A 27,996-nucleotide genomic window follows, 5' to 3' on the forward strand; every position below is an offset into this window, starting at 1 on the left:
ATACTACCGGCGGAAGTCAGTAGAACCAGCTGCGCGGCCTGTTTCACATTGGCGAAAATGTCGACCGGGGTGGGAAGTAAGTGTTATTTTATTTACTTCACAGGTTCACAATACAGTCTTAAACCAAGGCACTTTGTAAATAGGATTCTAAAGTATTTTATCCTATGTAAACAAAGCAGCTAATGCTCTTAGTAACGCTGGTGTGAGCAATTTAGTTGCTGCGCTAACGTTAGCTGCCCTCATGATAACAAAGACGATCAATGTTTACATTGTCAACACACATTTCTCTCTGTTCTTGAACACACTCTGCTATTTTACGTTCTGTTTATGCAACATACATAATTTTCTGTTAAAGAAATAGTCTTGTGTAAATATTGTTTTCCCTAAAGTCGCACTACATTATGATCAGCCTTCCCCCTCACGTTTATGTTATGTATTGCATTAAACGCAGCTTTAAATAAAGCTCATATTTTGAACACCTAACTGTAATTGTAGAACACAAGATGCTGTCTCTGGGTCCGACTGAACCCTGGTCCATTCGGGAGAAACTCTGTCTCGCCTCCTCAGTGATGAGAAGCGGAGATCAGAACTGGTAAGAATAACTAATTAACGCGCATGATCAACTGTATTAAGATTGAAGCATGTTAAATAATGCAAAGTAGCTTTTCGTAATATATGAGGACATTGTCAATCACCCTTAATCAAACGTGGATTTAAATCGTTCTTCTTATACTCTTAAAGAGGATTGTGTCAGTCATATGTCAATAGTTATTATTAGGACATAAAATGTGACCCTTGACCACAAAACCAATCTGAAATTGAGATACTCAATATACTAAAGAAATAAGCTTTCTATTGATGTATGGTTTGTCAGGATAGGACAGTATTTCTCTAATAGACTCTAAGGGTACAAAAATATCTAAATATTAAGAAAATCCCTTTAAACCTTAAAGTTGTCCAAATGTTCTTAGCAATGCATATAACTAGTCAAAAATTAAGTTTTGATATATTTCTGGTAGGAAATTGGCAAAATATCTTCATGGAACATGATCTTAATATTTTAATGATTTTTGGCATAAAAGAAAGATTGATCATTTTGACCCATACAGTGTGTTTTTGACTAATGCTACAAATATATTCTGGTTTTGTAGTCCAGGGTCACAAATAGTAATTGGAGGATGCGGGCATCGATCCCGCTACCTCTCGCATGCTAAGCGAGCGCTCTACCATCTGAGCTAATCCCCCTTTGCTAACAAGAGGGGACAGCTGCCCTCAAGGGGTTCTGTGGAGTTACCCAAAATAGTCTAAGTTATTTTGTGTCATTTGTATTAAATCTAAAAGAAACAATGTTTTTATGATTTTATTTCCATTTACTAATAAGAAAATGTTTACGGTAATGTCTAATTTAAATGATAATGTTTTAAAAATAATGAATTGGCGGTGCAGCACAACACATTGCTACTGTATTTACTGTTTAAAAAGCAGTGCAACATTTTATTTAACACATTTTATTACTGTGGGTTTATTGCTGGCAGTGAAATAATGTTTATTTTTGCCTTAACTTTTTCATTTCATAAAGGGCTTTATTAACAGGATTATTACAACAAAACTAACTTCTAATAATCAATTTTAATTCATAATAATATAAATTATAAAAAGTGCATTGTAAATAGTTAAGTTATTTTTTTTTATTTACAATATATTTCATTAAGTAATAAGCAAACATTGCTCAGCACATCAGTTGTTTATGTGCAGTGAAATGTGCATATATATGAGATTTAATATTTAATTACATTTTGGAGTGTTTCAAGATACATTCATTAATATATAACAAAAATAAGAATATTTGTACACACACACACAATGGAAACCGCTAGTGAAAATGATTATTTTTTTGCCTTTCTGTCTTTTTTTTATGTTTCATTACAAATTATATCATGAGGATATTTTAAGTAGCAATTTAGATTTTAAAATGTTCAAAAGAGAATTCTGTGCTCAAAAATCACATTTGAAAAGAATTCATATGGTAAGTGTCATAGATTTGCTTATTTGATTATTGCCCAGTACATATGTATATATTTGTGTGTGTGTGTGTGTGTATATATATATATATATATATATATATATATATCAGGGGTGTAACGGTACACATATGTCATTTTTTGGTACGTACCTCGGTTCGATACGATTTAGGTACAACAGTAAAAAAAAAACCCTATCTACTATGCTAGATTTCTTTCATTTATTTTATACAGACAGTAGTACAAATTAAAAAAAATTCGACCTACATGTGAAAATACTAAATATTATATCAAATTAATGTCATATATATATATATATATATATATATATATATATATATATATATATATATATATATATATATATATATATATATATATATATATCGATCCCGCTCCTATTTGATTTTTGTTTAAGTTGATTTTGCTGGTTCGAGGAAAGTTACGTTACGTAACGTTAATCGCGCCGGCGAACACAAACACAAAACATATCAGTTCCAGGCTTCTAGCATTGCTAACTTGACCGCGCAGTTAGTACTTTATCAAAATAAAACACAGTGAACCAAACATCAGCGCGCCGCCTCACTGTGTCACCGTTAGAACGCGACTCAAGTACAAAGTCTATAATTTACATCATAAATAATAGTTTAGCATTTGGATGCATCGCAAATATGGAAATATTATGGAATATTTAGATTTGTGCCGAATGAAGCACAAAGCTTAATTTCTAAGTTGAGTGCGCAAGCCTTAAAGTAAAGTTATACTCCGTTGTCAGTGAGGGACTGTCTAGTGGGCTTTGTTTACAAGTGCGCAACTCCTGGCTTTCGCTGTTCTTCTGACAGCGGTTGTCAAATAGAGTTGAATTACTGCAGGCGCCCCCTTCTGGATTTAGGGTGAATTGCTTGTATTCGTTGTAAGGCCTCATGCACCGAACTGACTTTTAGACACATCATGACTTTTAGACTACCAGTCAAAAGTTTTTGAACAGTAAGATTTATTTTTTTTTTTAACAAAAAACAAAAAAAGAATTCTCGTCTGCTCACCAAGCCTGCATTTATTTGATCGAAAATACAGCAAAAGCAGTAATATTGTGAAATATTTTTACTATTTAAAATAACTGTTTCTATTTGAATATATTTTAAAATGTAATTTACTCCTGTGATCAAAGCTACATTTTCAGCATCATTACGCCAGTCTTCACTGCCACATGATTTTTCAGAAATCAAATATGCTGATTTGCTGTTCAAGAAACATTTTTTTTTTTTTTTTTTTACAAATTATTCTTTTTTAAATAGAATTGATCAAAAGTGATTTATAATGTGACATTTATAATGTTACAAAAGATTTCTGTTTCAGGTAAATGCTGTTCTTCTGAACTTTTGAAAATTGTACTCAGCTGTTTTCAACATAATAATAATATTAAATGTTTTCTAAGCAGCAAATCAGAATATTAGATATTAATTTCTGAAGGATCATGTAATGATGCCAAAAATTCAGCTTTGAAACCACAGGAATAAATTACATTTTAAAATATATTTAAATATAAAACAGTTATTTTAAATAGTAAAAATATTTCAAGTTTTGCGGTACTTTGGATCAAATAAATGCGGGGTTGGTGAGCAGAAGAGACTTCTTTAAAAAACATTAAAAAATCTTACTGTTCAAAAACTTTTGACCGGCAGTGTGTACATCTTGACTCTTGTTTTTCAAAATCTTAAAATGTTTTTATTTCCAAGTTTAGAGTTTGAATCTATCATCAAAAAAGTTGTAAATAAAATAAAGATTGCTTGAGAAAATACTATTTCAGTTTTTTTTTGTTTTTTTTTTAAATGGCATTAAATTCAATGTGTTACTTATTTCTTTGTAAATGTTTGTGAAGTTTACAATCAGTTTCTGAGTGAAAATTGTTTCTACACCACCTTTTCTTAAGTGTATGTAATTATTTGTAATGCATTCCTGTTAAATGTGTATGAGACACTGTCATATTTTTTTTTTTTTGTCAGGGTGTCTGTAAGCAGAGCCATCAAGCCCTTCTCAGAGTCTGGACGACCCCCAGACTGGTTCTCCCAGAAGGTAATTAAATATAAATTGGTGACTGTGAGTGGTTTTATTAGTGTGATTTGCTTTTTGATTTATGTTTATGTTTATGCAGCATTGTGCCTCCCAATATTCTGAGCTGCTGGAAACCACAGAGGCCCCAAAGTAAGTCATTCTCTCTCGTTCTCAAAACATTTGTGCTGAGCATCTGTATTAAATATTGCCATTGTTTTCGCAAAACCCAAAAGAGTTAATTTTACGAACCTCAAATAATCTAGTCTGAGTATACAATGAACAATAATAATCAGCACAGAAGTTGTACTTTATATTTGTGCATGGAAAGCAGTAAATATGTGAAGAAGCATTTTATGTATTTTCCACAGACTTTGTTTAATTAGATTTCTGACTGTTATCTTGGCTAGCATGTTGTAGTAGTATTGTTATCAGGCCAACCTAAACCATCTCAATGCATATTCACAAGTTCATTGGTAAGTTTGGCATGTGCATTCCCTGCAGGCGTAAACGGGGTGAGAAAGGGGAGGTGGTCGAGACCATTGAGGACGTGATTGTGCGTAGATTGACAGCAGAGAGGATCGAGGAGCTCAAGAGGCTGATCAAAGACACACAGGAGAAATACAGGTACATCTCCACCTACTTTTCCCTCTCGCTGTCTGTATCTGTCACACATATGTGATAAATGTGTTCTGTCCCTGCAGGAAACTGAAGAAAGAGGTGGATTTGATCCAGGCAGGCCATATGGACCCTAAACTGGAGGAGCTGTGGGCAGATATAGAGCTGTAAGACAATTCTGTACCATTTTTGACAAATAACAAACATTACTTCACATTAGGTTAAACCTCTGAGGTGTTTCCTCTGAGAAATGACTGGAGAACTGTAATAAAATGTATTTTTATGAATATTTCAATACAAAAATGTTGGTAACACTTTACAATAAGGTGTCATTTGTTAACATTAGTGAATGGACAATAAGCAATACATTTATTATACTATTTATTAATTTTTGTTAATGTTAATGAAAATACATTGTTTGCTCATGTTAGTTCACAGTGCATTAACTAATGTTAACAAACACAACTTGTGATTTTAATAATGCATTAGTAAATGCTGAAATTAACATTACCTAAGATGAATAAATGCTGTAGAAGTATTGCTCATTCTTAATTCATGATAACAAATGTAGTTAACTAATGTTAACTAATGAACCTTATTGTAAAGTGTTACTAAAATGTTTTTTCTTCAATATTATGTATTTTTAAGAGCATTTCATAGTATTAAACAATATCTCCAAATTATGCAACATTCATCTGTTAAGTAATATAAATATTTTTGTTCTTATTTTTATTTAAATACCTTTTTTTTAATGTATGGAGTATTTGTTAGAAATAGAGGGAAAGTATTCCAATGAATGGAGACAGATTAATGCCATATAAATAATAAATCATGAATAAGTAATACATTTTATATATCTGTGATGCTGGACCACAAGACCAGTCATAAGGGTCAATTTTTCAAAATCGAGATTTATATATCACCTGAAATCTGAATAAATAAGCTTTCTATTGATGTACGGTTTGTTAGGGTAGGACAATAATTATCTGAGATGTGCAAAAAAATCAAAATATTGAGAAAGTCACCTTTAAAGTTGTCCAAACAACATTCTTAGTAGTGCATATTACTAATCAAAAATTAAGTTTTGAAATATTTACGGTAGGAAATTTACAAAATATATTCATGGAACATGACCTTTACTTAAAATCTAATGATTTTTTGGCATAAAAGAAAAATGGATAATTTTGACCCATACAATGTATTGTTGGCTATTGCTACAAAATATAGCAGTGATACTTAAAGGAAAAGCTCATTCCAAAACAAAAATTTACAAATAATTTACTCACCCCCTTGTCATCCAAGATGTCCATGTTTCTTCAGTTGTTTTTTTTTTTTTTTTTTTTTGAGGCAAACATTTCAGGATTTCTCTCCATATAGTGAACTTCTATGGTGCCCGTCAGTTTGAACTTCCAAAATGCAGTTTAAATGCAGCTTCAAAGGGCTCTAAATTATCCCAGCTGAGGAAGAAGCGAAATGATCGGTTATTGTCTAAAAAAAAAATTTACAATTTATGTACTTTTTAACCTTGTCTTGTCTAGCTCTGTGTAAACCCTGTGTATTCTGGTTCAAGACAGTTAGGGTATGTCGAAAAAAAAACCCATCTCATTTTCTTCTCCAACTTCAAAATCGTCCTACATCGCTGTTTTAACTTTTTTTGTAAAGGGTGTTTGATCTTCTTTGCACATTAACTTTGTAAACACTGGGTTGGTACTTTTACAGCGATGTAGGACGATTTTCATGTTGGAGGAAAAAAATGAGATGGGAGTTTTTCTGTCTAGAACCTTGTTGAACTGTCAGACCTGAATGCAGACAAAACTTTTTGTTACTCTTAATCTAATTCAAACATAGAAATTCAATAAAAAACCTGCCATTGTGTGTGTTCTCATGCTTGTCAGAAAGAGGAAGCAGGAAGAAGAGGAGGCAGAGCAGAAGAAGAGAGCGACTGAGGCGGCATATCAGGGTGAGATTTACATTCACAAAGCACTTTCAAAAGTTAATACCTCCACAGGAGAAACAATTATTTAAATTACATCAACTTAGCAGTGCAACATATTGCTGATACTTTCAAATGATATTATTTTAACATGCATCTTATTGCAAATATATTACATTTTTAATACTATGAAATTTCCGTTTTTATTACTTCAGGCTTATTTCTGGCAGTGAAATGCTCATTTTGCATAATGATACACTTACATAACTTTTTTCCAGTTCGTCAGGCAGCTAAAAACACACCAAAGAGAGTTCCCAGCGTGACGGTGCGTTCTCCGCCCGGTGCTAGTTCTCCCAGCATGGACGTCTCGCAGCCAGACACGTTGCAGCAAATGACGGATGAATCCTGTGCCAGTCCCATGGTGAATTCCTGCCTCTTTTCTAAAAAAACATTTAAAGTAGAAGCTGACTCGAAGAAGTCAAACTCATGATTTCTCCATCTAGGCTCAAGGACTGACCGTCTTAATGCCTGTGCCAGAGGTTACGGGTCCAGGGCCTAAAGAGTCAGGTTTGGGCCCTCTGGTAGATGACTCTCCGCAGAAGAAGCACCTTGCCCCCAAAGCAACACCACCTCCCTCCCCGCTGTTGTCTGAATTGCTGAAGAAGGGCAGTCTCATTGCTGCCAGCTCTAGACTGGTGAGTGGGGGATACTGTAAAGCATTTAAGCCTTTGGATTTAAGGGGCATGTCACAGCAAACAGGATTTTGCCTGTGTCATGTCCCAGAGCCATTTTCCATTTCTCAACACTACATTTGTGTCTACTTTATATCGTCCTATAAATAAAGTCACCAGAGCAAACAAGGTTTACACTGAGTATTCAGCAAGTTTTTAGTATTCATTTCACGTGCAACAATGTTAGCCAGTCATAACAGAGGACATTTATATAAGAGCATTTTAGAGCTTATTTACACTTTTTTTTACAGGTGGTTGAAGGTGACGTGGCCACAGGTTTGAGTAATGGATCTCATGGAGTTGAGCTTCACACCGCTGCAACCGCTCTGCCCGCTAATCAAGACATTACAGCTGGTAAACACAAACACACTCTTCTGTGTTTTAAATGTCTCTCTTCAGCATTAAACATTTTCTGTGTCATTAAACAAACTGAGTTTTGAGTTATGCTGTTTGTTCGGTTTGATTTCCTTTAGTGCTATTCTTTTGTGTTTTTACCATACGTCCTGCATGCAACTTTTAGATTTCATGCTCTCTGTAGTACATTATTACTATGTAGTTTGATTATTGTGAAAGTAGCTGTGTGCTTTAGTGTGTGTGTTTGTAGCGCTATATGTGTATGTCTCTGTCAGATGCTCCCACGTTATCTCGTCTGTTGGAGAGCTCCACCCCAGCGCAGCAACCTGTCAGTGCTGATCCCCCTAAGCCCCCCCACAGTGGTCCCCCCAGCCCCGGACCACCTCTCTGTGCCCAAAACAGGTCTCTGATCTCTCTGATTTCCTCTCTTCAGCACTCTCTCTGTAGAGCGGTCAGTCTGTTTTTGCTCAAGCAGCCTGTTTCCTGTTTGTGTCATGTGATGTGTAGTTCATCTTTATTCAATCACAAATCACTCAGACTGCGCTGACAGTGCTAGGGTTCTTGAAATATATTGTAGAATTAGAATTAGTTAATACCAACAAAGTTGGCAAGGTTTTTTTTTTAATGTTCTTGAAGAAAGTCTCTTATATGCTGTCTATGGCTACGTTTATCTAATCAAATATATAGTAAGTAAAAAATAATACTGTGAAACTTTCTTACAATAAAAAAATGTTTATATTATATATTACACCACCAATCAAAAGTTTTTGAACAGTGAAATTTTTAATGTTTTTTTTTTTTTTAAAGAAGTCTCTTCTGCTAACTAAGCCTGCATTTATTTGATCTAAAATACAGCAAAAGCAGTAATATTGTGAAATATTTTTACGATTTAAAATAACTGCTTTCCATTTGAATATATTTTAAAATGTAATTTATTTCTGTGAACAAAGCTAAATTTTCAGCATCATTACTCCAGTCTTCAGTGTCACATGCTCTTTCAGAAATTATTCTAATATGCTGATTTGCTGTTCAAGAAACATGTATTATTATTATTATTTAAAACAGTTGAGTACATTTTTTTTCAAGATTCTTTGATGAATAGAAAGATCTAAAGATCAACATTTATCTAAAATAAAAAGCTTTATACACTATACCAGTCAAAATGTTATATAGTATAATATTTTTTTAATTATAGAATTTAATACATTTATTTAGCAAGGATGCTTTAAATTGATCAAAAGTTATGCTAGACATTTATAATGTTACAAAAGATTTGTATATCAGATGCTGTTCTTCTGAACTTTCTATTCATCAAAGAAACCTGAAAAAATTCTACTCCGCTGTTTTCAACATAATAATAATAATAATAATAAATAGTTTTTGAGCAGCAAATCAGAATATTAGAATGATTTCTGAAGGGTCATGTGACATTGAAGACTGGAGTAATGATGCTAAAAATTCAGCTATGAAATAACAGAAATATATTACATTTTAAAATATTCAAATAGAAAACAGTTATTTTAAATAGTAAAATATTTCAAAGTTTTACTGTTTTTGTTGTACTTTGAATCAAAAGAAATTGGTGAGCAGAAGAAACATTAAAAATCTTACTGTTCAAAAACTTTTGAGTGATAGTGTATATACTGTTATTATATTTTAAATGTAATTTATTCCTGTGATTGCAAATCTGAATTTCTTGAACATCATTTTTCCAGTCTTCAGTGTCACATGATCCTTTAGAAATCAGTCTAATATGCTGTTATTTTTTTCTATTTTTAAAAATTGATGATTAAGTAAAAAAAACAGCATATTTTTGAAATAGAAATCTTTTGTAACATTATAAATGCATTTGTTATTTTGATCAATCTAATGCATCTTTGCAGAATAAAAATATTAATTAATTATATTAATTTCTTACAAAGAAATGGCACTGACCCCAAAGGCCAAACTCAAGCCTTTTAAGGGTTCACCCAAAAATGAAAATCCAGTCATCATTTCCTCACCCTCCAGTTTTTCCAAACCTGTGTGAGTTAGTTTCTTCTACTGAACTCAAAATTAAATATTTTGAAGAATGTTGGGAACCAAACAGTTAACGGTAGCCATTGATGTCCATAGTATTTTTCCCCCCATACTATGCAAATCAATAGCTAGAGTCAAATAGTTGATGGTAGCCATTCATCTCCATAGTGTCTTTTTTCCATACTATTGAAGTCAGTGGCTTACCGTAAACTGTTTGGTTACTAACATTCTTCAAAATATGTTCTTTTGAGTTTAACAAAAGAAACAAACGCATACAGGTTTGGAAAATTATTTTCATTATTGGGCAACCTACCCTTTACCCAAAATTTTGTGGTTTTTCCTCTAAACTCTAAGCAGTGTTTCTTCTTGTGTGTAGGAGCTGCAGCCGTTGCTGAAGGTTCTGGAGCAGAGGCAGTAATGGCAGGGTCGTCCACGCCGGCAGAAGTGGAGGGGAAAGAGGCAGAGGTGGTGGAGGAGGACACAGTGGTGTCAGTGTCATACATGGGCCACGAACTAGACCTGGAGACAGTGGGAGACATCATTGCAATCATAGAGGAGAAGGTATATGCACACAAACATATATACAACTACCTGTGTATAGTTGTGATGATGCGATTGGTTGGTACTTCATGTAGTGTTAAAGGGACAGTTCACCTAAAAATGACAATTGTGTCATCAACTCCTGTAAGAGTTTCTTTCAGTTAACGGTAGCCATTGACTTCCATTGTATGGAAACAAATGCCATAGACATCAAAGGGTACCATTCAACGTTCTGTCCCATCAAGTGCTTTTATAGACTCCTAAAACAGAAAATAGTTCAAAAGCTCTTTCTTTCTATTGCCAAATCTGAAATGAAGTAATGAAATACTTCTGTCTCAGGTGGATGTTCCTGTGGAGGCTTTGGACGCTGCTGCGGTGGAGGCGGCTCTCTCTCTCTGTGAGGACCCAGCGGTCGGGGGCCACCCTCTCACCAGCCCTTGGGAGTCACAGACCTTCAAGGCAGCCGAACCAGAGCCCATTATCCAGCAGAGTCCTGCCCCAGTGGTCACACAGAGCTGCCCTGACCCCGCAGGTGTGCAGGGAGAAGAAATGGAGGTTCTGGTAGAGGAGGCGACGGAAGCCGAAGTGGCTGACGAAGTGACAGGAGACACTGTGGTGCCTGCCGCTCCTGACACAGAGCAGAGTCAGGACTCTGAGGTTAAGACAGAGGGCGAGAGGGAAGGAGAGGCAGAAGGAGGGATGGAGGAAACGCAGCAGGAGAACAGAACCCCGAGTCCAGCCGTGAAGTGTGAGGGGGAGGACTGGGTTCAGCCGGAGACTGTGACGCCCTGTCTGGACTCAGAGGACAGCTCAGCCTCAGCGAAAGACACAAAGGTATTGCAAAACTGAAACTGTCTTCATATACATATGATGTTTTAAATGATTTATTTTAATTTTACACTTCACTGACTCCGAAACCCCCTCACAGATTGAATTGAAGGATGAATTATTAACTGCTTGATATCCCTTCATCAAATGTTGTAGGAGGTGAAGGAAGAGGATGGAGGCAGTGAGGTGGATGTGGATGAAGGGATGGAGATGAAAGAGTGTGGCGATGGGGACGGAGAGGGGCCGTATCTCTCCGAAGTTGATCCTCCTGCCAGTGAGAGTGAGGATGGATATGGTAGTCACTCTCAGCGCTACACTACAGCGGACTCCACTGCCAGCAGCCCTGCCTCATCACAGTTGTGAGTGTCTGTGTGTGTTTGTGTGTCAGCTTGTATTAGGTGTATTATAATCTTTCATTTGCCTTTAACAACTCTCTCTGTCTCTGTCTCAGCTCAATGTGTAGTGAAGATCAAGAGGCCTTGCAGGCTCAGAAGATTTGGAAGAAAGCCATCATGCTGGTGTGGCGGGCAGCAGCCAATCACAGGTGAGCTTCTCATTCCTATTTTCCTCAGCTGCTGTTTTATGATAAGCACCGACCTGCAGATGGAAATCTGTTGTATGTGTTTGTCATTTATTGTTTTGTGTTTCAGGTATGCAAGTGTGTTTCTGCAGCCTGTGTCTGATGACATCGCCCCTGGTTATCACAGCATTGTACACAGGTATCAAGATGAGACTCTTTTGTCCTTTTGAGTAGTTAAAACAGACTACCCAGAATTTCAAATAAACCAGTTCTTAAGCCCCATTACTGAAAAAATTGTAATACATTAATAAATTGTTAAGGATTCATGCATTAATTTGAAATGGTTTTTGTTTAGTAAAATGTGAGTCCAGTCATGAAAATGAAATTTACTGTGTGATACCGAATGTCAAATTTTGGGTGAATAAATCAAAAGTATTTTAGGGCCCTATGATGTGGAAAACACGCACAGAATTGCGGAATCCAGTTGTAAAAAAAACAAGGTTATTGTATAAAGCGGAATGTCATGTAATTTGTCAAATTTCAGATTAATAAATCAAAAGTAGGTCTGTACTCGACATTGACTAGTGTCTGAGAATATTAAGCCACATAATACTATTTAAATTTGAATCCTGCGTGTTCTCCGTATCTCTATGTGAATGAATGAAACAGATCCACGGTTTTGTTTACTACACGCATACTGAAGAGTGCGTGAAGCTTGCAGTATTTTCAACCTCTGTCACCTCAATATATGAGTATATGGACCCATGAACATCGTCTCTAGAACTGCTTTGAGAGTCACTTCATGAGCATTTCACAGTATCTTTTGAGAAAAACTATCCTTATATCATATACAGACAGAAACTTAAAAGTCTTCACAGCAACCCATCAAAAGTGTGACAGAAACTGTGACAGAAATATATTACTTCATGTAGGCCTAATGATAGCTATTACATTATTATAAAAAATATTTTTAAAGGAATATTTGCCATAAAACGTATTTACCATAAAAATGTAAATACACAACACAATATTTCTGAAATAAATAAATAAAATAATAATTTTAATTTTTTATATATATCTAAAATCAGTTAATCAGAGAAAAAAAAAAAACAAACATACATATTTCATAGGGCCTAAAAAAGATATTTTTGTTAAACTTTTAATAAATTGCTGTTAAATTGTGTAACTTTCATGATTTCAGTTAATTAGACAGGCTTTTTGAGAAAGATTGTTTAAATTTAAACCATTAAAACAGAATCCAGAAAAATGGAAAAAACAGAATTTGGAAAAAAATAAAACCGAATTGGGGAAAAAATAAATTGGATTTGATAGGTCCCTAGTATGTGGTTAATTGACCATATCAAAGTATGGATGAGTGTCTGTGAATAATAATAAAGCTGTATTAAATCATAAATCCAGAAAAAACACACAATTTCCACGCACACACACAAAAAATAAAATGGGTCATAAAGCCCCAATATTGTAAAAATTGTAATAAATTATCAACGTTTCATGCGTTCATTTGACATGATTTTTCTTTGTTAAAATGTATTTAATTTATTAAAATAAATTCAATTAAAACAGAAAACATAGGGCTGTAAAATGTCTTTTAGGTTAAACTTATAATAAATTGTTGTTAAATAGTACTTGACTTCATGACTTCAAGGGAATATACATGCTTTTTAATTGCTAAAATTACTAATATTTAATTTAACTGTGAAAACATAATCCAGATCAATTAAACTAAAACAACATTATCCAGAAAAAATAAAACTACAAATTTGAGAAATTGAGGAAAAAAAAAAAATTCATAAGCCTGATGTATGTAGATTTTCAGTAATGCTTTAAGGTTATGTTAACATTAGTTAACTAACAATGAACTAAAAATACTTCTAAAGCATTTATTGATCTTAGTTACTGTTAATTTCAACATCTTCTAGTACATTATTATGGAAATAGTTCACCCAAAAATGTATTCACCCTCAGACCATCCAATATGTAGATTAATTTGATTCTTCATAGGAACAGATCTGGAGAAATTTACATTACATCACTTACTCAACAGTAGATCCTCTGCAGTAAATGGGTGCCGTCAGAATGAGAGTCCTAACAGCTGTTAGTTAATGTCAGTGTATTTACTAATGTCAGCTAATGGAACCTTATTGTAAAGTGTTACCACTTTTTCTGTTGGCTAATTGTTTCTGTCCTTTCTGAAATCTCCACCTCCTCAGACCGATGGACCTATCGGCCATCAAGAAGAACATCGAGTCCGGGCAGATCCGCACGACAGCAGAGTTCCAGCGTGACATCATGCTGATGTTCCAGAACGCAGTGATGTACAACAGCTCAGATCATGACGTCTACCACATGGCCCTGGAGATGCAGAGGGATGTCCTGGAACAGATCCAGCAGTTCTTAGCCACTCAGCTGATCATGCAAACATCAGAATCGGGCATCAGCACCAAGAGCTTGCGCGGAAGGGAGGCCAACCGCAAACAAGACCCCAATGAGAAGGTTAGAGACACACATGCACAGTCACACACACACAAACCACAAGTGGAAACAAGACGCTGTGGAGAAGGTTGGAGGAATATCATCAAACACACACAAACACACACACACACACAGTGAGCACTATAAAGACACATAATCACACAACGCTTTCACCGCTAATTATTTGGCCAGTGACATTTAATATTTTTTTTTTACAAACAAACTTATATTGATGTATTTCCTAATTAGTTTGTAGCTGGTTCATAAGAATGTGAAAGGATCAGGTCTGTGCGAGTATAGCTGGTCATTTCAAGATATAAATAATTAGAGTAGATCATTCAGTGAGACAAAAGACGTGGAAAGATGTGAAAAGATATTTAAGACCTAGGATTATTTATATACTACTATAATTATTAGTATTTTGAATTAGCTATTTTTAGTTTTCTTTTTAGTTTTAGTAATTTTTAAACTTTTTATTTTTATTTATTTCAGTTAGTTTTTAAGTTTTAAATCTAATATTTATATTTTGTTTACATCTTTATTTCACCTCTCTAATAATTTTAGTTAACAATAACAACACTGGATTGTTGAGTGAAAAGCATGTGCAGTTATGAAAGAATCTCTAGAACAAATCCAGATACTTGATCCTTTTCCAGGATATAGGCTGAGATGTTTTTCAAAGAGCAGGCTAGAAGCTTCAAACGTCTCAAGGACAGGACATCAAAGTACATCAAAGAGTCTGTGGACATCTGAAGTGAAGTGTTGTGGACAGTGAAACGGTTTAGGAAGAGCGAGCTCGGAGTCATAGAAAGGAAAGTGAAAAACGGCTTCCTGTGCGCCACAGCTTGAAGCTTTATCTGTGAGGAGGACGCTGTGGGATTGGCTCTTACTTCTATCAGCAGCATTAATTCAAAAGTGTCCTGAAAACATCATTTTAAAACCATTTGCCTCAAACTATCGGCAGGCAATGGCACCGAGCAGCCAGTACCTGCAAACTGACCTGATTTTAGTCCATCTGAGATTGAATGGTAAAGCGCAAACTGATGCATCATCAGGAAATATAACTTGTAATGTCTTTAGCCTGCAGACTTGATAGCTGTCAATACACACAAAAAGGATTTGCAACCACAAACTGCACATGACGTTGTTGTAATACTCACAGGTAATCTGCACAAATTGATTTTCTTTAGCTTTTAATGGAATGGCTGCGCTCAAATTGTCGTTTCAGCACTTAGTCCCTAAGCTAAGTTTTATTTAAAATCCAAAAATGCTGAAATGCAGAAAAAAGTGTCACTATCCAAATACTTTCTGTGCGAACTCAGAAATGCAAACCTTATATGGTGAATCTCACAAAACCTGTCAAAAACTTGTTCATATTTCGCCCCAAAATGAGAAGCATGAAATAAGAACCAGATGTTTAATTGTCATGAAAATGCAAAGACGTCTGTTTCTTTATGGCATTTATAATATACAGTGCATTTAGAAAGTATTCAGACCACTTCGTTTTTTCCGCCTATTATTATGTGGCAGCATTACTCTAAAACATCATGCACATCATTTCACAGCAATCTACAATCCATGACAAAGTTAAAACCAGACTTGTGATGTCTTTCCAAATTTATTAAAGAAATTCACATCCTGAATGAAAATTTCCTACTCACCCCCATGTCATCTAAGATGTTCATGTCTTTCTTTGTTCAGTCGAAAAGAAATTAAGGCTTTTGAGGAAAACTTTCCAGGATTTTTCTCCATATAGTGGACTTCAGTAGGGATCAGTGGGTTGAAGGTGCAATTTGCAGTTTTAATGCATCTTCAAAGCTCTCTCAGCTGAGGACTAAGAGTCTTATTTAGCGAAACAATCTGTCATTTTCTAAGAAAAATTAAAATTTATTAAAGGTTTAGCCACGGAGCGCTGAAACCCTGTTGTAATTGTTAGAATGGCCGAGGACCAGCGATCTCTACGTAAAACTGATCATGCAGACGAAACTGTACGTCGTAGAGACTTGAAATTTGTAATGGTACAGTAGTACTCACACCACCGACAGCATCACCAAGGTTCGACGGGGGCGCTACAGCGATCAAAAGTGTGAAATCACTCATAACCCCTAAACCGTCAGTCGCAGGCTCAACTGTCTTATATCATTGGAATCCTTGGCTCACGCTGGACAAAACTCATGCGAAAATGCGAAAATGGCAAAAGTTTTGTGTATTTTGAATTTTTTGAAAAACCTACCTTTGCAATCTAGTCCTAGGTTTTTTTTTTACCCGATTGGAACCAAATCAGTGCAGAAAGATTCTCTGGAGAGTGAATATCAATTATTATCAAAAAACAAAAAAAAGTGACTCACTGTCACAAAGGGACGCCAAAATGTTTGAAATTATTTACTTTTAATAAAATGCCAATAACTCGTGAACGGAATGAGATTTCTTTGCCAAACTCAGAACACTTATGTAAGAGCTTAATTAGAGGTCACACGCTCTAATAGGGAAACACCTTAAAAATGTCTATAACCACGCAACCATTTGTCCTATCGACATGAAAATCACTGTGCACTGTGTCATGGTTAAAAGTGCCACAAGTGTCTATAAGGACATTTGTGTATCTCCAAAAAATGGATTAGACAATTAGACAATGTTAACGGATGATCAGAGTGAAACTCTGTGGACCTGTTTGACTCATGGCCCCAAAAGTCTGTAAGAAATTTAAAATAAATCGGCCACTGGAGGGAGATATTGCATTTTTCAAGGGTGTAAACGATTGTACATTGCGCGGTTTTTCCCACATACACGCAATATTCATATCGTATGATAGAACTCCTCATTTTGAACAACTCTGCATCTAGAACCACTGCTGCAAATCAAATTGTATTTTAAATGATTAAGAAGATGTAAAAAACCTGCTTTCATGAACTAGTCCTAGGCCTTTTCCCTCAATCTGGAAAAAACACTGTGGTACAATTCTCTGGACTCCAATTATGAAAAAAAATGTTGAAATTTACTTTTTGGGAAGCTATAACGGGGTCTTTAAGAAAAGGGGCCTGTCCAAATTTATCCAAAATCCTATAAAGCCTAAGGGAAAACTCAGAACTTCACGAAACCTGGTAAGCACATGCGACAGGTGATTCTAAACAAGCATGCAACATTTTAAGGAGATCGGACCACAGTGATAAACATTAAGAAAAATAATATTTATGTCTATATATTTACTTTGCACTAGCTCAGCCTCATGCATTACATAAGCATGCATGAGTTACATAGGTGGAAGTACTGACTCAGTGTTTACAAAGCAAACAAAAAAAAAAAAGGTAAAACAACGATGCTAGAAGATTTTGAATTTGGAGAAACAAATAAGATTTCTTGGTCTTACCCTACCTTTTTGAATCGAAGTACACAGATGAAAAACTAACCGTGCGTGACTTTTTCAGCATGTTTACGTAAGCTTGAGGTTGAATGCGCATTGCAGAGCTAGTGCAAGACAAGCATTTGTGGTTAAAAAAAAATATATATATAAATTTGAATTTTTTTAAGAAAATGACCAGTTGTTTCACTAGATAAGACCCTTATTCCTCGACTGGGATTGCATAGAGCCCTTTAAAGCTGCATTGAAACTGCAATTTGGACCTTCAACCTGTTGGTTCCCATTGAAATCCAACATTTTAAAGATGCAACGCACAAGAAATGTGAGTTACTGAGTCATTCTGAATGCACTGTACCTTTTATTTTGGGCAGAAATAGGGCTGGACATGTTTGTGTGAGATTGATCCAGAAGCGATTTGGTTTCCACACGCTCCACATAGATGAAACCCTTTCTGATAGGACCCACATAAAACATTTTATGTCCCCTATACACACTCACTCTCACACACACAAGTAAACTGCTGAAGTCCCTGACAGTAAGGTTAGCGTTACTTGCACTAACACACAGTCTCGTATGTAGACCCTGAGTCCTGCACACAAAGACCCTCATTTAGAGCCAGAACCACCAGCCAGAAGGAAAAGGAACAACTCCAAACAAGACACTAATGAGAAGGTCAGTGCTGTACACACACAAACACACACACACTCACAGGTGAGAATCAAGGGCACTGCAGGTGAGATGACTTCTCTACTAACCCATGCACAAACACATTGAGTCTAACACTTACATTTCCCTTCCAGGTTTCCACATGGCAGCATATTTTTGGCTTAATTGATTTGTAAATGATTGTATTGGAAGTGTGGTTATATATGCGGAATGATCTAACAGTTTCAGAAATGTGGCAGAATATCTGTCTGTCTACCTGTCTGTCTACTATTATGCACAATACTGTTCAAAAGTTTAAGGTCAGTAGGATTTTTTTTTGATGTTTTTTAAATAAGTTTCATACGCTCGCCAAGGCTGCATTTATTATTACATTAAAAATGCAATAAAAATAGTTTAAGATTATAAAATAGTATTACAATTTGACATTACCCTTCAGAAATCATTCTAATATGCTGATTTGCTGCATTAAAAAAAATTATATTAAAAAAATAATATTGTAAATGTCTTTACTTTTGCTAAATAAAAGTATTACTTTCTTTAAAAAATCTTACTGACCCCAAACTTTTAAACAGTAGTGTATATAATCTTACTATAGACAAAATAGAAATGTGATTGTATGTCAATAATGCATTTGTATATGTAGTCTCTTGATGTCTTCTTTTGTTAAACCTGTGTGCCATTTTTATTTTTTAACACACACCAGACCAAAGTTAAGCAAGTTTTTTTTTTTTTTTTTTTTTTTTAATCATTTTGTTTGCATGGTTTCAGTCTCAGTGATGCTCTTACACTGAGCTGTTTGCAGTGTGATTGAGATCATTCAAATGACTGGACGCTCATTTCATCACCATAAATTTAAGTTTATGTTGGAGTGCTGCGGTCGTCTTGGAAACGGTGACAACACACTCACACACACATGAACACCCCATGTCTTCATCTGACTAACACACACATATATACACATCTCTGTTACTCATCAACCCCTCAAATCCTCCCCTTAGGATTCTCTTTTTTCCGTCATGATTCCATTTCATCCTCCTTTTCTTTCTCAGCCGTTTGTCTGTATGTAGCGAAGCTATCTAGGGTGACCAGACGACCATGAGAGAAAACTGCTTCATCCTCCCACGTTGAGACCCGAGTTCAAATCCATCCCGCTGTGAAAGTTCATGTTTTTGTTTTAATTCCATCTGGAAACAAATCCAGTGGAAAGCTAATGTTTCGTTGACCTGAAGTCATTGGAAGATGACTGGTAATGTAAATGGTTTGCCAGATTGAAAAAAGTGAGTCTGCTAAAAGGAAAATGGTTAATTAAAGGAATAGTTAGCCCCAAAATAACAATTCTGTCTTTAATTACTCACACTCATGTTGTTCCAAACCCGTGAGACCTTCATTCATCTTCGGAACGTGATTTAAAATATTTGTTATTAAATCTGACAGCTGTTAGAGCTGATAGGACTATTTTAACAATTTCCTTACAAACTTTCATGGCCTTGAAAGTGTTAGTTGTATTGCTGTCTATGCAGGATCTGAAAGCTCTCGGATTTCATAAAAATATCTTAATTTGTGTTCTGAAGATGAACGAAGGTCTTATGGGTTTGGAACGACATAAGGGTGAGTGATTAATGACCAAATTTTCATTTTGGGGTTAACTATCCCTTTAATATCATTAGAAGGTCAGGTGTCAAGTGTATAGAAGTCCATCAGAACAGGGATATGGCTCATAAAACGTCTGGTCATTCTAGTCTCTGCACATGTCTCTGATGTTTTAGATTAGTGTACCTGCCGTTTGCTCCCATAACACCTGCTTTTGCTCTTTGGTACATGTCTGTCTGTCTCTCTGGCTGTTTCGAGAATAGGTTTTAAATAGTGAACTCTCTTTTTCTCACTGTGCTGTTTGTCCTTCTACAGGACAGCCTCTCCATGGCCTCTCCTGCTTTCCTTCTCTCTCTCTTTGTAAGTATCCAGGCTGAAGATCACAAAGTTTTTCCTGTCCCCTCTTACCAAACACAAACACACACATTTATACTCTGACACAGTTCTCTGATTGGTTAGAGCTGATTGCTCGCTCGCTTCCAGGTTTGTATGTGAATAAATTGTGTTTTATTCGTTAAGTATTCATTAATATTCCTAATGTAATTTTCAGCAAGATTTACTGAAAGGTTTAAATACGTTTATTCAGCAAGGATGTGTTCGATTGATTGAAAGTGACAGTAAAGACATTTTACATTTCAAAGAATTTATTTTTCTATTTTAACTTTCTAGTAACCCTTTAATGCCTCCCCTGGGTTTTAAGTGACCTGGGACATCATTCGCTACCCTCACCCACCCCCACCCCCTTTTATTTAAAAGTTTGACATCAACTTTCTTAGTATTCCTCATTCTATTCATTATAAACAACAAGAAAAATAAAATATGAAAGAATTTTTGTAAAAAAAAAAAAAAAAGTATAGGATCATTAGTATGGAAGCCTGTTTCTGCCACTGAATTAACAGTTTAAAAAAAGGTGATTGCAGCGTTTTATCTCACAATTGCGAGTTTACATCTCAGAATTGCATGGTACAAACTCACAATTCTGCCTTTTTTTCCTCTGAATTGCGTGATATTAACTCTAAATTGCAAGAAAAAAACTGAATTACGTGTTTGTATCACACAATTCTGAGAAAATTGCAAGGTGGAACTGTTTGATAGACAGTGATGATGCAATGTTTCACTCATAATTACCGCAGGCATTACAAGAATATCATCAGTAAAAATTTAACTTGGTTAAATGGCTTTACTGCTGAGCAGTTACTGTAAGTAATGAAATACAGGTGTCACTGCCATTTGATGATGGTTTAGAGAATAAGCTGCCAGCGATCAAAATATGGATTATGACATTATTAAAAATGACAGAATGAATGTAAATATGAGCCAGATGCTGAAGAAATGTGCTCTGATGTTGACAGTGATGGTAAAAGTTTCAAAAGGTAACAAAATATGCTTTATTTTATTCTTTTGTAATTGTTATTGAAATATAAGGAGAGTTTAATACTATTGCAGCAGTTAGAGATCCATCCATGTTGGATATATAGGTCAGAGGTGCTAAAGACCCAAATATGTAATACGTCCATGCGTTTAAGGTTTAATCAAAGAAAAATTGTTTCATGAGCAGCAAATCAACATATTAGAACAATTTCTGAAGGATTATGTGACACTAAAGACTGGAGTGATAATGCTGAAAATTTAGCTTTGCATCACAGGAATAAATTACATTTTAATATATATTAAAATAGAATACTTAATTGTAGTAATATTTGACAATATTAGAGGTTTTTTTTTTTTACTGCATTTTTAATCAAATAAATACAGCCTTGTTGAAGGTAAGAGATGTTTGTAAAACAAAACCATTATATATTATGACAGTGCTATATAATGGTGGGTGGTAGACCAGTAGACACGATTAACCGGTGGAAATTTGCCAACCCATAGAGATTTTGGACTATTGTCTCTATCGCTGTTACACGCTCACATGACGTTACTGTGCTACGTGATCACAAAAACGTATTGTTTAAAAGCAAGTGATTTTAAGCCGTTGAAATGCAATTTGCAGCTACAGAACTCATTTTGTGATATACACGCGCTGTCTGAGAGACTGTTTCCGAGTGCTGTCAGAGAGGCACCCACATGTGAAGAAGGTGCTTAGAGTGCAGGAGTATTGAATGAGTTATTGAGTCATTTATCACAGGCCTTGAACTTTTAAATACACACTTTTATGTGTCAAAATGCCCGTCTTTGCAGTTATCCTCATAAACTCATTAGGTCTTAAGTGAATGCTAATAGCTGAGAAAGAAAACATATGTGTCACGGTATATTGGATCCAGGCAGCTCTTAAAGTGACAGCAGTCTATTATTCCTGTTATCCGTCATTCATATAAATCAAACAACTAAAGAGAGAAAATCTCTCAGCACTCTTGATTAAATCACTTTTGTAACTTTAATAAGAAGAAATATATATTTAATTTACACAGTGAAGAATATGCAGTGTTTTTATACATTTCATGACTTTATTCAATGTATGTAGCATTTCTTTTTTATTTGTTCTTCTGTTTTCGTTGTCCTATTGCTTGTAATTAGTGTCTTATTCTTATTTAATCACTGACTGTTTACTTGTCTTCAGTTAGCTTAAGGATTTTTTTTTTAATTTTAAATTTACGCTAGTAGTTTTTTTTTGTAGGGCTGCCCTCGACTAAAGATTTTTCTGGTTATGACTAGTAGTCATTCATTTTAAGCATTAGTTGACTATTAGTCACATGTTTATTAATAAACCATAAAATCATAATAATGAGACTTTAGTTGTCTACATAGCCTAATAAGCGCTTAATGCATGCAAAAAAAAAAAGCTTGCCACAGCACACCGGAAGATATGAAAATTTTGAATGTGTCAGACTTCATTATGCTCATGTTTTCATAATTTATTGATAATGTATTCACCCCCTTGTCATCCAAGATGTTCCTGTCTTTTTTTCTTCAGTCGTAAAGAAATTGTTTTTTGAGGAAAAAGTTTCAGGATTTTTCTCCATATAATGGACTGCTATGGTGCCCCGATTTTGAACCTCCAAAATGCAGTTTAAATGCGGCTTCAAACGATCCCAAATGCGGTTGTAAACGATCCCAGGTAAGGAAGAAGGGTCTTATCTGGCGAAAAGATCAGTTATTTTCATAAAAAAAAAATACAATTGAAATACTTCTTAATCTGAAATGCTTGTCTTGTCTTGCTCTCCCTGAACTCTGTGTATTCTGGCTCAAGACAGTTAGGGTATGTTGAAAAACTCCCATCATATTTTCTCCCTCAACTTCAAAAATCATTTCAAAATCATCCTACATCACTGCAGAAGTACCGACCCAGTCTTTGCAATGTGAACATGCAAAGAAGATCAAACACCCTCAACAAAAAAGGTAAAACAGCGATATAAGACGATTTTGAAGTTGAAGGAGAACATGAGATGGAAATTTTTCGACATACCCTAACTGTCATGAACCGGAAAAAAACAGTCCAGGCAGAGTAAGACAAGACGAGCGTTTGACATTAAAACGCATGTAAATAGTATTATTTTTATGAAAATAACCGCATCGGCGCCCCCATCTCTCACGCAATAAGCGCGCTACTGTTTAGCTTCCACACAGGTTAACATTTGATTGAGCGGCTTTTTCATCTTTCAGATGAAAAGCCATATTTGAGGTTGATGAATGATAGGCGAGTGTTTGGATGTCCTGCCCGATGTATTACACTACATAAACCAGCCGTTAGCGATCTGTCCGTCACGGACAGCGTAACTTAGCTGCTTACTGTGGATTTTGTTTTTCTGCGACTAAACAACTGATAAAATTTTGGTCAGCCAAGCCTCTTCTTGTCGATTAACAGTTAGTCAACTGTTAGGGGGCAGCCCTAGTTTTTTGATATCATAAAGACCTTATTTAAAGCAAAAATAACTATATTGTGATATATATCATAACCATGAAATAAAATAATTTCTATCATGATATAAGATTTTTCTCATATCACCCACCCAAATAATGGATTTTTTTTTTTTTTTTTTTTTTTTTTTGGAATAACTTTCCCATTAAACGGTTTGATTTTTACTTTTTTTTGTTTTCAAGAAATGTGTAAAGACACAACACCTCTGTGAGCAAGTTTAACTATTAAATTCACTCCTAAACACTACACGTTTTTACACTGAACTGCCATTCAGTTTTTTTAGCCTGTACTTTTCAATTTCGTAACTATGTATTGAACAGTTCTGATGTCACAGTCTCTTTAAGATGAATTGTTTGTTCTAGTAACACACACATGCACACTTCCTGTTCTCAGGTCAAACTAGTTAGTTTCACACTGATGGTCTGGTGTGTTAGGGCAGCGATAGACAGGCTGTTTGCGTTTTCTCACGGCTTGCCTGCTTCTCTGCTTCTCTGCTCTTCCAGGATGGAGGCACCAGAGGGCGCCGCAGTGCCATTGAGGCCGACATGAAGATGAAAAAGTGAAGCGAGATGTCTCACTACAGCTGTTCAAAAACGGAAATTCAAATAGGCTTTATTTCCCTGTTTTGTTAAGACGTTCTGGCTAAGTTTAGTTACTCAATGCCTCAGTGGCTTGACTCAGCGTTTCGACAGTCTAATTACAAAAGGACACAAAAAGAAGGGATTTTTTAAGGGCTTGACCCTCTTTCACAGAAACCCTTCAGTCATAGACCTGAAAATCTGGTCAGGCGTGCACTGATACCAGACTCACGGGACAGGACAAACTGACCCTGTGTTTGAGTGGGTTAAAAGTTTTTGACTTGATGTCACACATTTAACTGTCATCACTGGCCTTTTATAAAAAAGCTGAATGTAACACCATCCGACCACTCGATGGTTAGAAGTCAGAATGTCATATTTGAGGTGAGAATGAAACTTTACAAGCCATTGTTCAAAACAAAGATTACTATCGCCTTATCAGTTTGAGATGAACGCTGAACGACGGAGGAAATAGAAAGTAAGGATTTTCCTCTTTAGAAATGAAGACGGATCCTAAGTTTCTTTAAACTTGATTTTTTTTCTAGTCACGATCATGTATGCTTTGGATTACACTTAAAGGCCTACTGTACTATGTTCAGTTTGTTTTCATCTTTAAGTGAGATTTCATTTAACATCTGTATGTTTAGAAAAAAACTAGTTTTGTACAGGGTCTTTGTGTACAGTGTTTTTGTATATTGTGTCGTGAAATGTTTTAATAAAACATGAGAGTCAAGATTACGTTATTTTAAAAATAATTTATTCAACTTGTTCTTTCAAACAACAAATATTAATACAAATGAAAGGACAAAACCAGCTTGTCCTGTTCACAAAACGTGACAAAGAACACCACATATCCATTAATGACGTCAACATATATTAGCGACGTGATTCATACACTGTGAACAATCCTATATCCCTGAACATCAGTAAACAATAGTGAAGAATTGAAACTGAACATTCACACCCATCATAGTCATACGAAGATGATCTGATCACGTGCAATGTCACCTGACATTAGTGTTTGTCACAATGCTTTGAGCTTTTACAACAATATAAAATCCAAGATTACACATTAATATATATTACTGTTCAAAAGCAATGGGTCAGTGTGATTTTTTTTTTTTTTTAATGGAAGAAATTAATACTTTAATTCAGCAAGGATGCACTGAATATATCAAAACTGACAGTAAACATTTATAATGTTATAATAGATTTCTGTCAAATAAATACTGTTTTTTTTAACTTACTGATCATCAAAGAATCATAAAAAAAGTAAATTTAAAATTTTAAGCAACAACTGTTTTCAACATCAATACCATTTGATGGTAACACACCATAATTTACTAATAAATGTACTATTATGTATCATATTAGAATGATTGCTGAAGGTTGAAGACTTAAGTAATAACTGCTGAAAATTCAGCTTTGCCATCAAATTCATAAATAAAATTTTAAAATATATTAAAATGATACAACGGTTATTTTAACTTACTACAGTGTTTTTGATTCATTAAAACATCATTAGTGAGATTTTCAAACATTTTTAAAAATCTTACTGACCCCAAACTTTTGAAAGATAGTGTATATGCATTCGGTTCTATATTTTCTGTTTGTATGCAATATATAATGCAATATTATATCAACATAGCTGCTCATACTGTGTTAGAAATGTCAGATTCACAATATCAACTTCTTATATCAAACTGAACGTTATCCAAGTTTTTAAACAGCATTCAGTGAACATACACTGATGTAACAGTTAGAAATAATGTGCAAAATTAACTTTTCCTAAAGTTCTTCTTTCTCTGAGACCTCAGGCCTGGTCTTCTTTTTACTCTTAAAGGAGACATCGGATGCAAAATTCACTTTTACATGCTGTTTGCATATAAATGTGTCCCTACAATGATAAAAATCCATTCACTTCCTTTTTCAATCCCCAAAAAACCTAAACTGTCTTATGCTCAAGCCCCGCCCACGACGTATTAGCATATTTCCGTCATTTTCTCCACGCTCAAGCAGCTGTAGCGACAACAGTGTCTCATAAGCAATGCAGATGTTTAGTAGTTGGATGTAAAAGTGAACACAAGAGTCTTCATTTGATGGTAACACACCACCAAATACACAGCAAACAGATGAAGGGGCGGGGTGAGCAGTAGCTCATTATCATTTAAAGTGACATGCACTGAAACGGAGTTTCTGTGAACAGAGCTGTTTTTGACATGGTGAAAAAGGGTGTTGTTTTACATGACCATTGAGGATTTTTAACCAAAGTATCGTACGAACTGGAAAATGGGCATTCGATGTTCCCTTTAATACTAGACTTTTAATAAAACTCAAGTACAGTTGGCGTGGCGGATGAGTAGAGTTTTCGTTTAATCAGCCGATATTCCCGTCTGAGGCTCAAAACCTTCCCGCCTCCGAACAGGATCTTCAACGGAGGCCATCCGCCCAGATCCGGCTGAAGGACCACTGAGACCTCAAAGGTCGGCGTGAGACTTTGATCGGGAATCACGGTGCCCAGTTTCAGTAGTGTGCCTTTGCTTTCCATGAATATGTGGATCAGAGCGCCTCGGATCCCACACGGCTCATCCGAGGACGAGCGCAAGATGTCTCCGGCCACACGTGCGGTCATGCGGCGGGGCAGACGCAGCTCTTTACAGCTCAGACTGGCTCCTTTGGCCTCATAGAGGCACTTCTCAATGCGTTTGGACAGGTCGATTTGAAGACACACGTCTTCTCCTTCTTCCTCTTCCAAACTGCACTCGGATCCAAGACCTGTGAATGAGTAAATGGGAAAAACGTGTCAGGCTCAGCTGATCAGACAGGAACTTGACGCCTCAGCAGTTTGAGAGTGCCATGGCTCATTAGATTAGGATCAAGAAACTAACACCGTCAGCTTGTAACACAGTGACATCAGCTGATCTAAGCTGCCATGGACTTTCGTAGGCAGAATTAATGTTGCAATTTTGGAAAACCTAAACAAAGCATATTTTTGCTTATAGGAGTGTCATCTGAATAATCACGTCTGATCTAAAAGCTTTTGGTTTGTTGTCATACTATATGGAATAAGTTGTCACAATCTTTTTCAAAATGGATAAAATTAAATGTAACCATCTGACATCATCATCATTCAATGGACTTTTAAGCTGACCTTTTAATGCCACCCTGATTTTTTCATTAAAATATCTCAGTGTAACATCTTTGAACTAGGTTATTTAAAATTAACATGCAAAACCAAAACTTTAGTTAAGTAGTTACTGAGACGAGCGTTTGTGACAACTTGCCCCGGTTTGTCCTACACTGGTTTAGACAGGAATAACATAGGCTACTTACTGGATGAGCTCTGTGCTTTCATGAGTCTGCCGCAGTGTTTGAGTTTCTGAGTTTCTCTGTCTGATCTGTAGTGCTTTAGAAAGCTCAGGTCCTCGGCTAGGTTTTCCTGCTCGCTTCTGACGGACATGCCGTTGGCAAAGACGAGGGCTTGTGTATAGACCATTTTAACGTTATTTCCTCCGAGTGCTTCCCCGACAGTTCGCCGAACTCTTCCAGTGAGTGTTTCTTTGTTGCTTCCATGAATGCGAGAGGTTAGAGAGTGTCGTCCGTCTCACCGCAGCCTGTTTTATACTGCGCTGTAATGTTGCATCAGCTGAGGTTTGTGGGATGGGCTGCATTACGCAAACCCGTGAGAGGTGAAATCAGACGAGACTGCACGTATACATGCAACCGACCCGACTTCTTGCGTTTATACATTTGTATTGCGTTTTCTATTCTATTCTATTCTATTCTATTCTATAGACCTTATACTAAACAAACAGTAGTTGACAAATAACTTTTTG

General features: G+C 35.6%; 2 protein-coding genes and 1 non-coding gene across 3 annotated transcripts; 1 reads left to right on the top strand and 2 right to left on the bottom strand.

Annotated features, from left to right (window-relative positions):
* The first annotated feature begins 1 nt into the window (after position 1).
* On the top strand, positions 2 to 24,903 carry brd8b (bromodomain containing 8b). The gene is given in 20 exon segments (XM_051127219.1): positions 2 to 76; positions 496 to 592; positions 4,025 to 4,094; positions 4,174 to 4,223; positions 4,575 to 4,697; positions 4,775 to 4,855; positions 6,584 to 6,648; positions 6,900 to 7,042; positions 7,125 to 7,316; positions 7,604 to 7,706; positions 7,982 to 8,055; positions 8,057 to 8,108; positions 10,102 to 10,286; positions 10,605 to 11,099; positions 11,250 to 11,452; positions 11,545 to 11,637; positions 11,744 to 11,812; positions 13,845 to 14,127; positions 18,044 to 18,136; positions 24,086 to 24,903. Coding segments are annotated over 20 exon segments (2,550 nt in total). The 5' UTR covers positions 2 to 57; the 3' UTR covers positions 24,146 to 24,903.
* Positions 1,173 to 1,245, bottom strand: trnaa-agc (transfer RNA alanine (anticodon AGC)). The gene has a single exon. It is a non-coding gene; the product is annotated as a tRNA-Ala (tRNA).
* Positions 24,896 to 27,779, bottom strand: si:ch211-39i2.2 (DNA damage-inducible transcript 4-like protein-like). Its single transcript, XM_051127239.1, has 2 exons — positions 27,494 to 27,779; positions 24,896 to 26,935 (listed from the first exon to the last, which is right to left on the bottom strand). The coding sequence occupies exons 1-2, from the start codon at positions 27,654 to 27,656 to the stop codon at positions 26,484 to 26,486; spliced, it is 615 nt and encodes a 204-aa protein (XP_050983196.1). The 5' UTR covers positions 27,657 to 27,779; the 3' UTR covers positions 24,896 to 26,483.
* Positions 27,780 to 27,996: the final 217 nt, after the last annotated feature.

This window comes from Labeo rohita, chromosome 14, assembly GCF_022985175.1.
Source record: "Labeo rohita strain BAU-BD-2019 chromosome 14, IGBB_LRoh.1.0, whole genome shotgun sequence".
NCBI classification, from domain to species: domain Eukaryota; kingdom Metazoa; phylum Chordata; class Actinopteri; order Cypriniformes; family Cyprinidae; genus Labeo; species Labeo rohita.

What these genes read in the sequence shown, in the direction of transcription:
- si:ch211-39i2.2 (XM_051127239.1), bottom strand. Translation starts at nt 27,656, where the DNA reads ATGGTCTATACACAAGCCCTCGTCTTTGCCAACGGCATGTCCGTCAGA. An exon ending in GAAAGCACAGAGCTCATCCA is followed by an intron (nt 26,936 to 27,493) that starts GTAAGTAGCCTA and finishes ACTCATTCACAG; the next exon opens with GTCTTGGATCCGAGTGCAGT.